The sequence below is a fragment of the Triticum aestivum genome, chromosome 2D (genome assembly GCF_018294505.1).
Source record: "Triticum aestivum cultivar Chinese Spring chromosome 2D, IWGSC CS RefSeq v2.1, whole genome shotgun sequence".
Classification (NCBI taxonomy): domain Eukaryota; kingdom Viridiplantae; phylum Streptophyta; class Magnoliopsida; order Poales; family Poaceae; genus Triticum; species Triticum aestivum.
The window spans coordinates 1,705,586-1,719,636 of NC_057799.1; the positions used below are offsets into that span (position 1 = coordinate 1,705,586).

The 14,051-nt window shown below is 38.4% G+C and overlaps 1 protein-coding gene across 1 annotated transcript; it reads left to right on the top strand.

The window, feature by feature from the left end:
- Positions 1 to 8,383: 8,383 nt before the first annotated feature.
- Positions 8,384 to 10,926, top strand: LOC123048097 (cysteine-rich receptor-like protein kinase 26). Its single transcript, XM_044471266.1, has 7 exons — positions 8,384 to 8,444; positions 8,585 to 8,715; positions 8,804 to 9,065; positions 9,373 to 9,432; positions 9,504 to 9,601; positions 9,960 to 10,145; positions 10,886 to 10,926. Exons 2-6 carry the CDS (start codon positions 8,587 to 8,589, stop codon positions 10,125 to 10,127), a joined length of 717 nt encoding a protein of 238 aa, XP_044327201.1. The 5' UTR covers positions 8,384 to 8,444; positions 8,585 to 8,586; the 3' UTR covers positions 10,128 to 10,145; positions 10,886 to 10,926.
- The last annotated feature ends 3,125 nt before the right edge of the window (positions 10,927 to 14,051 follow it).

Genomic DNA, 14,051 nt, shown 5'->3' on the forward strand with positions numbered 1-14,051 from the left:
TGTTGCAAACCTTCGTTGCAACAGAAGCCGAGCCGGAAAACCATCTCCAGCTTGTGTCGTGCCAGTCAATGTCCGCATCAGCTCGTCATTGTCTTGCAGCAGGGACAAAGCCATCGCCTTGTAGCACCGACACATCTCCAGCTGCGAAAACCAATGAGACCGCACGGGCATCATTTATCCAGAATGTAGGAGCACTTCCTCTTCTTCATGCTTGGGGTGGGGAGGGGGGAGGAGGAACAAGACATCACCTGGGGAAGGAGAATCCATGGAGATCCGGCAGCGATGCAACCAAGAATCAAAAGATGGTGATTTACGAGTGACGGAGCCGGGAATAGAAAGAAGCAATGGGAAATTTGGGTGTGAGTCATGGCCATCCTTTTTGTGTGGATAAGGATAGGCTCGGACGTGTGTCTGGTGTAAGTTGCAACGTGCGTGGGCCACAACCACGTGTCGTCCGTCGGAGGTGGCGGCCAAAACATGTGAGACCGGTCGAGTGAAGGGAATCATTTCGCATCGATTTTCGCTCGTTATTTTCTTCGTCCAGTCCACTATCCACATAAAAAACAGACGGTTTTAGTTCTGTTCGAATTATTTTAGGAAGCACAATGATTTTTTAAAATGTTTGTGAATTTTAAAAAGATTTGAAAATTTTAAACAAATTAAATAAAATATAAAAAAACGTGACTTCAAAAATTATTTGTGTATTCAGAAAATTGTTTGCAAAGACATTTTTCTCACATATTAATAAATTTTTAATGAATTCAAAAAAATGTCCACGACTATTTAAGATGTTCGCATACTAAGGAAAATATGTGAAATAAGATGTTTACTGGTTTTGGGAACATTCTTGAACCGGTTTTTATTTTTCCTTTCTATTTTCCTTTTTTCCCGTTTTTCTCTTTTCCTGTCCTTTTTCTTCTTTTGTTTTCTTTTCATTTTATTTTTCTTTCATTTTCCCTTTTCAAGTTTATTTATTTTTTCAACAAATTTTCTGGAATTTATAAAATGTTCATATTTCAAAAAAAATGTTTTTTTGTAGATTTTATTCCTGTTTTCCAAAAAAATTCAGAATTGTAAAAAGTTTTGTAATACTTCAAATTGGTTCACATATTTTGGAAAATGTTTGAAAATTCAAAAAATATTAAATTTCTGAAAATGTTTTTTTTAATTTTGTTCACAATTCCAGAAAATGTTCGCGCATTCCATAATATGTTCCTGTTTAAAAAAAAGAAACTATTCAAATGTTCATGTTTCCAAAATTTGTTCTTAAATTCAATAATATTGGGGAAATTACATTAAATATTCGTGTTTTGGAAAAGTTTTTTCATTTTTTAGAAACATGTTTGCATTTTTTTTTAAATGTTCCTGTTTACAAATGTGTTCAGAAGTTCAAAAATATTTCATGTTTTAATATTTTGTTTTGCAAATTCACAAAAACTAATTAGGAAAATTTAACTAAAATATACTTGTCTTCAAAAATATTCATAATTTCAGAAAATTTGACAGTTTTTCAATTTTGTTCCTACTTTTTAAAAAATGTTCAAATAATTTTTGGGTAATTTCAAAAAAAGTTTAATTTTTACTTCTTTGTTCACAAGTTCAAAAAATGTTAAGGAATTTTCAAAAAAATTCTGGCTTTCCTACTTTCTTCAGAACTTCAGAAAATGTTAAGGAACTTTTAAGAAACGACAACTCAGGTTTCTCTAAACGGTGTCGTCTCAACGGAATTGCGTGGTGCCCCCTTTGTAAAGTGAATGCGGTTGTCTCTAATGCCTAACCCATAAACGATAGTGGTAATTCGATAAGAGACATCATGGTATGCACCATATCCAATAGGGTGCAGTTATGATGTTCGGACACACCATCACATTATGGTGTTCCAGGCGGTATTAATTGTGAAACACTTTCCACAATGTCTTAATTGTGTGCCAAACTCGTAACTCAGATATCTCTATGATCATATCATAGACATTTTATCCTCTTGTCACGACGATCTTCAACTTCACTCTGAAATTACTTGAACCTTTCAATAATTCAGACTTGTGTTTCATCAAGTAAATACACTCAGCATCTACTCAAATCATCTGTGAAGTAAGAACATAACGATATCCACTGCATGCCTCAGCACTCATTGGACTGCATACATCAAAATGTATTACTTCCAATAAGTTGCTCTCTAGTTCCATCTTACTGAAAATGAGGCTTTTCAGTCATCTTGCCCATGTGGTATGATTTGCATGTCTCAAGTGATTCAAAATCAAGTGAGTCCAAACGATCCATCTGCATAGAGTTTCTTCATGCATAAATACCAATAGACATGGTTCGCATGTCTCAATCTTTTCAAAAACGAGTGAGTCCAAAGATCCATCTACATGGAGCTTCTTCATGCGTTCTATACCAATATGACTCAAATGGCAGTGCCACAAGTATGTGGAACTATCATTACTATTTTTATATCTTTTGGCACGAACATGTGTATCACTACGACCGAGATTCATTTTAGGTGCAAGACCATTGAAGGTATTATTCAAATAAACAGAGTAACCATTATTCTCCTTAAATGAATAACCGTATTGCGATAAACATAATCCAATCATGCTCAACGCAAACACCAAATCTCGATGGTAGAGGGAGCATGCGATGCTTGATCACATCAACCTTGGAAACACATCCAACACATATCGTCATCTCACCTTTAGCTAGCCTCCGTTTATTCCGTAGCTTTTATTTCGAGTTACTAACACTTAGCAACCGAACCGGTATCTAATACCCTGGTGCTGCTAGGAGTACTAGTAAAGTACACATTCATATAATGTATATCTAATATACTTCTGTCGACCTTGCCTGCCTTCTCATCTACCAAGTATCTAGGGTAGTACTGCTTCAGTGACCGTTCCTCTCATTACAGAAGCACTTAGTCTCGGGTTTGGGTTCAACCTTGGGATTCTTCACTAGTGCAGCAAACGACTTGCTGTTTCATGAAGTATCCCTTTTGCCCTTGCCCTTCTTAAACTAGTGGTTTTACTAACCATCAACAATTGATGCTCCTTCTTGATTTCTACTCTCTCGGTGTCAAACATCGCGAATAGCTCAAGGATCATCATAACTATCCCTGATATGTTATAGTTCATCACGAAGCTCTACTAGCTTGGTGGCAGTGACTATGGAGAACTATCACTTTCTCATTTGGGAGATTAACTCCCACTCGATTCAAGCGATTGTGGTACTCAGACAATCTGAGCACATGCTCAATGATTGAGCTTTTCTCCCTTAGTTTGCAGGCTTAAGAAACTTGTCAGAGGTCTCATACCTCTTGACGTGGGCACTAGTCTGAAATCCCAATTTCAGTCTTCGGAACATCTCATATGTTCTGCGACGTTTCAAAACCGTCTTTGGTGCCACAATTCTAAACCATTAGCAATACGCACTGAACTATCACGTAGTCATCAAAAGGTGCTTAGGAAAAAAACCAAGGGTTGGAGCATTAACAGAGAAGCTGCTTTGAAAAAAAGAAGAAAAAGACACTCCTTATGGAGTTTGATGTCCTTGATGTCCTCTCTGAATCTCAACAGCTTTGCGGATGATTTCGAGAGGATGAAAAATGTCAAAAAGGAGTTGGATGATATTTGGAAAAAAGAAGAGACTGCCTTATGGCAGAGATCTAGGGACAGAAATATCTTAGAGGGAGATAGAAACAATGCCTATTTTCAGGCTCTTGCTAACCATAGACATAGAAAGAACCATATCACTGAGCTGAATAGCCCAAATGGGGTGGTTACTTCCACCAAAGATATGCTTGATGTGGCTACTTCCTTTTATAAGGAGTTGTTTGCTTTTGAACCTAGACCTGACATTCATCTAGATGCTGATTTCTGGGCTGTTGATGAAATGGTTAGTGATGAGGAAAGAGAATCCCTAGAGAGATCTTTTTCTGAAGATGAAATAAACAAGCCATAATGAGTTCTTATGCTAGTGGTGCTCCTGGCCCTGATGGCCTCTCCTTTTTATTTTACCAAACCTTCTGGGATCTAATTAAAGATGATTTTATGTGGATGGTTAGAGATTTTGAGAATGGTGCTCAGATATGTATAAGCTGAACTATGCCATCATTACCCTCATACCTAAAGTCCCTTTGGCTAGAGATATGAAAAACTTTAGACCTATTAGTTTAAGTAATTGTGCTGTTAAAATTTTCTCCAAGGCCATGACTACTAGGGTTTCCCCTTTATGTGACAAACTTATCTCATCTAATCAAACTGCCTTTATTAAAGGCAGGTTCATTTTGGAAAGTGTGGTTATGGCTCATGAGGTTATTCATGACATTCATAGATCTGGTTCCAGTGGTTTAATCCTTAAACTAGACTATGAGAAAGCATATGATAGAGTAAGTTGGGATTTCTTGAAGGAAATGCTTCTTCTAGAGGCTTTGGCAGTAAATGGGTGGGCTGGGTGATGTCTACTATTCACCAGGGGACATTCCAGGTCAGAATTAATGACACCAATGGGTAAAGGTTTAAAACAAGGCGACCCCCATTCCCCCTTGTTGTTTAATTTGGTGGCTGATGTCTTTTCTAAAATGCTACATAAAGCTGTTAATAATAACTTGATATGTGGGCTTCTGCCCAATGCAATCCCTGGGGGAGTGGCCAGCCTGCAATATGCTCACGATCCTTTTCCTTGACAATTCTGTAGAATGTGCCAAGAACCTGAAGTGGATCTTAACCTGCTTTGAGTAACTTTCTGGTTTGAAAATTAACTTTCACAAAAGTGATCTGCATACTATCAATATACCTGATCAAATGGCTAAAGAATTTGCTCAGGTGTTCTGTTGTCAGCTTGGGATTTCCCCTTTAAATACTTAGGTGTTCCTCTGCACTTTAAAAAACTTAGGAAGGAATACTTGCAACCCATTGTAGACAGGATTATTAAGAACATAGCCGGGTGGTTGCGGAGATTTCTCTCATATAGAGGTAAATTGATTCTGCTTACTACCTGAATTGCCAGTATCCCTACCTACTTGATGTCTATTGTTAAATTTCCTAAATGGGCCATTGACATGATCATTTCTCAGATGTCTCATTTCTTCTGGGGAAATGTGGGAGATAATCATAAGTATCATCTTGCTAGTTGGGGCCTGATCTCCAGGAGGAAAGAGTATGGTGGTTTGGGGGTTCCCAACCTTAGAGATTTCAACATGGCCCTCCTGGCTTCTTGGGGGAAAAGATTTTTTGACGATAGAGCTAGTGATTGGGAAAAGATTTTGGCTTACAAGTATAATGTTGATAATCCAAACCTTTTTAGTACTAGAACTACCTCGGTATCCCCCTTTATGAAAAGCTTAGCCTGGGCATTGACAGCAACTAAAAACTTCTATAGGTGGATCCCTGGGGATGGTAAAAATATTGCCTTCTGGCATGACACATGGACTGGGGATTTATCCCTAAAAACTGCTTTTTGGGATTTGTTTGAAATCTGTCAACAACAAGAAGCTACACTGGCACAAGTGTGGGTTGAGGGTGAACTCCAGCTAACCTTTAGGAGATGTGTGAATGGAGAGACTCTATCCAGATGGGGTGAGCTCGTTAATATAGTGAAACAAGTGGTATTATCTGATTCACCAGATCAGCCTATTTGGAGGCTGGACTCGTCTGGTAAATATTCAGTCAAGTCTTTTTACAAACTGATTAACTTTGGAGGGATCACTTCTGAGATCAAAGATGATATATGGAAAATTAAAGTTCCCCCTAATATTCATGTTTTTCTTTGGTTGATTTACTACAATAAGAGCCTGACCAGACAACTTGGCCAAACGTAGACATGTGTCTTTTGTGATGAATTAGAAACTATTCAACATCTGTTCTTTGACTGCATTGTTGCCAGGAAGGTCTGGGAACTGTTAGTTGAATGCTTTAAGATTACTGTACCTGACTCTTTTATTGTGTTATCCTCCTTCTGGAGGAAACGAAAACATTGTGAAGCTTTGAATATATCTGCTGCTACTGCCTTGTGGAGCTTATGGCGTTTGCGAAATGATCTTTTTTCCAGGGGCGAAGATGGCGAAGTATACACTGTGTCTTGAATCTGTTGGGGGCAACGATCAGGCAATGGAAAATCTTATGCTCAGAAACTCAGGGTGTTCTTCTTCTCCGGTGCATAAAGCTGCTGGACTATCGAAGAGGGGAATTGCTTACAATCGCCTGGAGATGAAGGGAATAATAGAAGAGGAGAACTGGATCCATAGCTGGGGCATGTATTGCTAGTTGGCTGCTCTTTCTTTGATCTTCCCGAGGGCTAGCATGTGTGTTTTTACTGGCTATGCATCCATTTTTAGACTTGTTTAAAAACCAGCTGTATTAGGGTAGTTGTTTGAACCCTGCTCATGTTCCCGTCTGTGACAGCTTCTCTTTGGCTATTGCCGAGCACTGTTTAACAGTCTGTGTGTGTTGGTTTACCTTGGCTTTCAATAAAAAGTTGGGGCGGGGGGAAACCCCTTTCATTTCAAAAAAGAAAAGAAAAATGAGTTAACATAAAAAGAGAAAAAAAAAAGTAGAAAAAATGCTTAGGCCTTGTCCCAACTAGGCGATAGTACCGCTCCCGTTAGGCACCTGTCAGGCCACCCCAACACCCGTGGATTGGAAAAGTTCACCGTTTTTATAAAAAAATCACGAATTTAGAAAATGACGACGGTTTTGGGAACGTTAGCTTGCCAGCCAGTTTTCAAAAAAATATTCATCAATTTTGAAAAAAATTCATCGTATGTGAGAAAAGCTTCATCAATTTTGAAAAATGTTCACTTGTTTTGAAAATAATTCATGCATTTGAAAAGAAGTTCAGAAATTAGAAAAATAGTTCACAGATTTTTAAAAGAAACTTTAAGGATTCAAACAAAGGTCATGGATTTGAATTTTTTTTCCCTTGAATTTAAGAAAGGTTCACAATTTAAAAAAAAAATCACGAGTTAGAAAAAATAAAAAGAAAATGGAGAAAAAAAGATGAAAACTCGCAAAAAAAGGAAACCCACTGCGTTTTATAACTAAGAGCAGTGTCATACCTAAAATTGTCACTACTACTAATATGTGATGTTGGTTGGCTCGGTGTATAGTCTAACTAGAGGTCTCTAGTTTGAAGCTTATCAGCTCAATATTTTTAAAACTTCAAAACTAAAAATAAATAAAAAGTGAAACTCTAAGTGAAGAGAAAAAAAGATGCACGCATGGGCCTATATGTATATACATACGACAGTAGGTCAAAGGTCTATATTACCTTTTATACATTTTGTAGGGAGGTGTACCGAATTGTGGCCCACCTATTCCTTGAATGCAAGGACTAGGGATGAAAATGGAGTGGAAACTTTCCGTTTTTCTGGAGAAAAAATAGAAACAGAGAGGAAATATGAAAATGGAAACGAAAATTTGCAAAACGGAAACGGAAATGGATTTTTTTATGTGGAAACAGAAACAAAAACAGAACGACATTTTCCGGTGGAACAGACGTGGAAATGGGACTTTCCGTTTCCGTGACTATGGAATTTCCGTTTTTACTATAGGCCTATAGCTGCTTTGTGGCACTAGGATCAAACAACACACAAGGACACAATGAGCAAAATGGATTATTTAGGTCCAACTTTTACTACCATACGCGTACTTAACTAATCGTATACGCAATTGTCATGTACTACTACAATGCAATGCAATGCAATGCTAATCATCATGCAGGTAATTAATTATTCACCAGCACGAAAGCTTCATATCCTCAAAAATAACACAGTGATATATAATCCATGATGTGAGAATACAGTGACCTAGACGTCTGCTAGCTTGAAAGTACGTATACATTTAGGACGGCCATGACACAGAAAGTTCACGAGCAAACCATTTTAATTAACTTGTCCTTTTGTTTTAATAACCGCCAATTACAAGCATACACAGAAAGCAACAAAAAGATAATGTTTTGCGTATGAAACGGGGTAAGTATATCTAAATAAGAAAGAAGAAAGCGTACCATGAGTGAGTTTTTATGAAGACTATGCCAAGCTCATCTATATAAGTTTCAAGCTCATCTAACATAGCTCGAAAGATGATTTTCTATTATGGGATGGAGGGAGTAATTATTAGCCGACTTTGCGTCCTGCAAATGTCATGAAATTAAGTTCATGCATCTGACACTAGTTGTCCACCAGATAAAAACAAAAAATCATGCCAGATCGCATCTACAGACCAGGGAGAGTCCAAGGTGAAATAACATGCACGTTACTCAGACTAAACCGCGTCGATAGATGAGGATGAGTAGGAGTCAAGTCAACTGATCATAAATATCTCCTTGGTTTGCTTTATATATACCAAGAGGCACTGGCAGCAGGAATCCATCCATCCCAGATCTTAAGAACACCCCCTCTTGGTTTTCTCTTCCCAGCGTGGATCCCTGGCCAATTGCTCGTCTCCAAGGTCAGTTGCACTCGACAAACTGCTAAATTATTTCCAGATTCACCGTCCTTGTGCATACTTAGTCTGATGTTGCTCAACAAATTACATGCGTTGGTGAAATGGAAGTTTTTTCTCACATCATTAACTTCTTAATGTATCAGCAATGGCCACCCAAGGTGTAACCCTAGAGACCTTACCGAACAAAGTACCATTAGACTTTCTGAAGAAAATCACGAGTAACTTCTCCAAGGAGCTACAGCTTGGTGAAGGTGCCTTTGGGGAAGTTTATAAGGTATGATTTTGCCAAATCTTTCTCCTTGTATTCAGAGGTTGGCAAAAATACTGTTCTAATATAAATTAATTTATGTGCCATTAAACAGGGGATTCTCGATAGTGGTGAATTGGTTGCTGTGAAGAAACTCGCAGAAAATTCCCCTGTGCCACGTGAAACAATATTTGACAATGAGCTTCAAAATATTATGGTGCTCGAACATGAAAATATTGTGAAGTTGGTAGCATTCTGCCGGGAAGCACAAAACAGACTGGTGCAGAGCAATGGAAGACACATTATTGCAGAAATTATTGAAACCTTACTCTGTTATGAATACTTGCCTAAGGGGGGCCTTGACAAGAGTCTTGTTGGTATGTCATAAATTTCACTATCCCATCCATTTATTTTCAATGCTTCTCAATTTTTACGTGGTTTAGAATTTTAACATTGCTTGGTATAAGTTCCCTTAACTTCATATAACAAGGTTCAACAAAAGATAACATCACCCATTATCAATAGAAGAATCTTGTTGTTTTGGTGGAGGTTGTTCACTTCCCAAGATATTTTTTGTTGCTGCCATGGCGGAGGTTCTTCACTTCCAAAACGAATTTGTCATTCTTATTCCAAAAAATATTTACCATTTGAATCCATTAAAAGAATCTATGGTATGTTACTCAGGTGAATTTAGTAGCATTGAATGGGACATACGCTTCAAGATAATAAAGGGGATTTGTCAAGGTATACATTTTCTGCATACCTTACCTAGTCCTGTACTCCACTTGGGTCTCAAGCCTCAAAATATATTACAGGATGGCAACATGACACCGAAGATTGCCGACTTTGGATTCTCCAGAATATTTGGCCAAGAACAAACCCGAATGAACACACGAAGTGTTGTGGGATCTGTGTAAGCTTCGCTCTCATTATAATAATATATCAAATATTTGAGGTACTATTTATTTTTACATCTGCAGTAATGCTGATTAATTTATTTGTTATTGCCATTAGTGGATACATGGCCCCAGAGTATCTATATAACGGTGAAATCTCGGCCCGCTCCGACATATATAGTTTAGGCCTGGTCATATTAGAGATCTCCACAAGAGAGAAGAATAGTTCCAGCACTAACCAGAAGCATGCAAGGAAATATATTGATGAAGTAAGAATAAACACCACTTCATTATTTAAAGATTAAAATTGATAATACTCTCCTATAATCACTATATATTACATTGCCACGGAGGATAATTTGGAAAAATATCCAGGTAACAGAAAAATGGAAACTAGAGACAATAATGTCCGAGTACGAGTTAGAAGAAGATGAACTCAATCAAGTAGAAGCCTGCATCGATAGTGCTCTGAAATGTGTGGAGATTGATCAGAAGAACAGACCTACCATTCAGGACATTGTGAAAAAGCTCAGTAACCTTTAGCTACGAATGAACGAGGAGGTATGTAATTTCCTTTAGACACGCACATGCTCTTTATTGTGAAATGTTAATTTCATTAAGTTGCAAAGGTATAAGTCTAGACCTTCCCTGTGTTATATGCATTGTATCCATTTCCCAAATATCACTTGTCTTCTTATGAATGATTTCATTCCTCAAAGTGCTAGATGAAGCTTTATATTTCTTATACACGGTATTACTAAACACCTCAAGACGAATGCATATGCGTACAGTGCGCATGTGCGTGTATAAGAACGGGGAAGGAAGCTTAAATTGCAAATAATACACATGACTTGATGGCCATTTTCTTAGTAGGTCCAGTGCGCATGTGTTTTCTTAAGATGTGGCCTACTGACATTCTAACCATCATCCGCCATGAATTCAGTAAGCTATGATTGAGATGTTTTGCATTAGAATATGTAATCTCTAGAAAAATGCTTAATTATTTTTTATGGTCTACTCTTGAAATGATCAAAACTTAAATGGTAGGAGAAAAGATGCACCACTGGGGTTTTTTGTAGTGTCAAATGAAAAATGAACCTATCCTACTCTCCCCGAGCGAGAGACACGAGAAAGTTGATGAACTCATTCCTCGTCCAAAAGAAGTCATAAAAAGAAAAGAATCATGATTTTAATAACTTTGTTACCTCAACTTTTTCATGCTTAATGTTATGTTATCTACTGTATAGTAACATGAAACCTATATATTTGCACTGATGCTGACATGTGTCATGAAATTGCAGGTCTCCCATCGTAGTGAGCACACAACTTTGCTCTTTTGAATGAAAAAAGTATCCTGATGATGTAAAACAACATCTTATAATGCTGCGGCAACACTAGTGTATCGTGGGAGCATGACCCAATGATGTCACGTCATTGCAGAAATATGAAAGTTTTATTTCCTTCAGAGTTTTCTTGAACAAGTAATATTACCTTTTAATATCGAGAGAACAGTGTTGCTAAGTCGTGCTTTTTTATGTCAGTCTGAGATATTAATTTGTTTTCGCAAAATTGTTCATAAGATGGGTATGCAAGCTTGATCTTCTTCCACGCCACCACTCCCCTCTACTTGTGAGCCACCATTACATTTTGTCTTACTCTGAAAGCTTGTAAGGAGGGCCTAACCTTGGCCTATACCGGAAACCATCTGAGAAAATCTTTATTTTTGGCGTGCCTCGAAATTCTCTATTACTTCGATGCTGATGGGTAGTCTTTGATCCAACTGGTGCTGCAAAGCATGTCCCCGATTGAACGGGGTCTCCAAAGAAGAGCAAGGGCAAGGGTATTGCCCTCCTCCTGGAATAACAGCTTCCCCAGCGGCAGGTGGCTTTCTTTTTTAGAAAAGGGGCACTTTGTTACTTAAAAGATTTAAGCATTACACACTGGGCCAACCTCTGCATAACTAAGATGCACATGGCCAAACAATATGCTCTTACACAAAGGAAAAATACAAATGTGAAATACAAAGAAACCTGTAGAGGCCGTATAACGCCTAAAGCAGAGGGGGGTCAATCCTAATTAAGATCATGTTGCCACCTATGTCAGATAAAAGTATCACTCGGTGTAGCCTTCAAGCGTGAACACACCTCCGTAAACAGGTCTCGGTTTTCCATGCGCTGTAGAGAAGACCATAAATGAAGAGTCCATGTACATATGTACATAACCTGCAGAAGCGAAGTACTTTTATCGTTAAAAACCTTATCGTTTCCACTTATCCAAACTGACCAAATAACGCCAAACCCTCCCACCCCGAGAAGAGTTCTGAACCTGTGATCAATCCCATGTAACCAGTTGTCAAATATATTAGCAACACTACAAGGAGGATACAAGCTCAAAGCGATTTGGATGACTGACCATACGAGCCAGATTGCATTAAAAGAATAAATGTTTTATTGTCTCATCATGGTGACAAAAGACACATTGCATACTTCCATGCCAATTTCTCTTAATAAGGTTATTTTAGTAAGAATGACTCCGCAACGAAGATACCATGCAAAGATCTTATTCTTAAGAGATATCTTCATCTTCCAGATCTTCTTGTTATTATCGGTTGGCACATCAGGAGTAAAGCTCTATACATAGACTCCACTGAGAATTGTCCATTCCCAGGTAGGTTCCAACGAAATACATTGGACACATGTTACAATTGCACCATGGAGAACTGCTTGAGTAGGATGTTCCACGGCTGGAGTCTTGGTCCTGTTAAATCTCTTCTGAACGTCATATTTCGCAGAAATGATTCCATTAATTATCGTGGCAATAGTATCAACCTTGTGAAGCACAATGTTGTATAGAGTCGGATATAGTTTCTGGAGTGTGGCATTGCCTAGCCACTTCTGACGCATATCGTCAGCATATTGAAGGATAGAGAGACCACCACCAACTACGTGATTTACTACCCCACCAATTTGGCCATCAGCCTTGGCATGCTCAATCATGATCGCTAGCATATCTGTCACTATATTGAATAGCATGGGCGACAACGAGTCACCTCGTCGCAATCCCTTCTTTGTTTGGAAATAGTGGCCAACGTCATCATTGACCTTAATGGGGACACTACCTCCAAAAACAAAGCAATGTATCATAGCACTCCAGTCTGTAGAAAATCCTTTCATTCCGAGATTCTGTTGAAGAAAGGGCCACTTGACTTTATCATAAGCTTTTTCAAAGTCAATTTTGAGTACCACCCCATTCAACTTCTTCCAATGTAATTCATGATCTATTTCATGAAGGATAAAACTCCATCTAGGATGTGTCTGCCTTGCATAAAAGTTGTCTGTGAATCACTTTAGCAACCGAATTTAGCCTAATAGTCGCAACCTTTGTGAATATTTCAAAACGAACATTAAGGAGGCAGATAGGGCTATATTGTTGTATCTTTTCGCCCTCATTAACCTTAGGTAATAAAATAATTTCACCAAAGTTTAAGAGAAACAGTTCTAGTTGGCCAACATGTATGTGGCTAACAAAAGTAGGAGATCCGGTTTGATGACTTCCCAGAACTTTTGATAGAACTCGGCGGGAAAACCATCTGGAGTCTAGGCTTTGTTGTGCTCCATTAGGAAAACCGCCTTTCTAACTTCCTCCTCGGATATGGGGATGTTAGAAGGCTGTTTTCCTCATGGGAGACCTGGTGATGTCATATGTTCGGGACTCATCCATCAAGAAGTTTCCTTCCTCTAGGGCTCTAAACATATTTTTTATAATAATTAGTGATATAAGATTTAAGTTGCTCATTCCCATCAATCGTGCCCTCATCCTGTTGTAGTGAATGAATAAGTTTCTTCCAGTGTTTGCCATTGGCAAATCCATGAAAATATCTAGTATTCAAATCACCTTTTGGATAAACTGAGAGTTAGAATGCTGGTACCGTTTGAGTTCCTCTTCACACAGCATGCTATCTATCTGTGCATTCGGTTGACTCTTAATCTTGATTTCATGCTCAGATAGAGGTCTAACCTCTGCCAAAACTTCTAATTCATCAATGGCAGACGAAAGACGAAACTTCTCCTTTTCGAGGATATGCACTGTATGCCTAGCCAAACCACCATGGAATTTACGTAATGCATGCACTTTGTTATTCGATCTGTGTATTGGGGGTATGCCCGGACAATGTTTTCTCCCACACCTCCTTGACCATGGTATGGAAGCCATCCCGATACAATCAACCATGTTCGAACTTGAACTTGCGTCTATGTTGTGGTCATGGCAAACTAGTAGTTAGGAGAATGGATGTGTGATCTCATATAGCCTCGATACGAATTAGAGCACAAACATACACCGTAGGGAATTTAGATTCCCAATCGATACCCATTAAAACGCGATCTAATTTCTTGTACGTCGGATGTGAAAGACTGTTCGCTCAAGTGAATTGTCTTCCAATCACAGAAACCTCTCACATTTCTAGAC

Bases quoted from the DNA above. Each gene is read 5' to 3' on its own strand.
- LOC123048097 (XM_044471266.1), top strand. From the start codon at position 8,587: ATGGCCACCCAAGGTGTAACCCTAGAGACCTTACCGAACAAAGTACCA. The intron at 9,433-9,503 runs GTATACATTTTC...AATATATTACAG, and splicing joins AATAAAGGGGATTTGTCAAG to GATGGCAACATGACACCGAA. The intron at 9,602-9,959 runs GTAAGCTTCGCT...AAAAATATCCAG, and splicing joins CGAAGTGTTGTGGGATCTGT to GTAACAGAAAAATGGAAACT.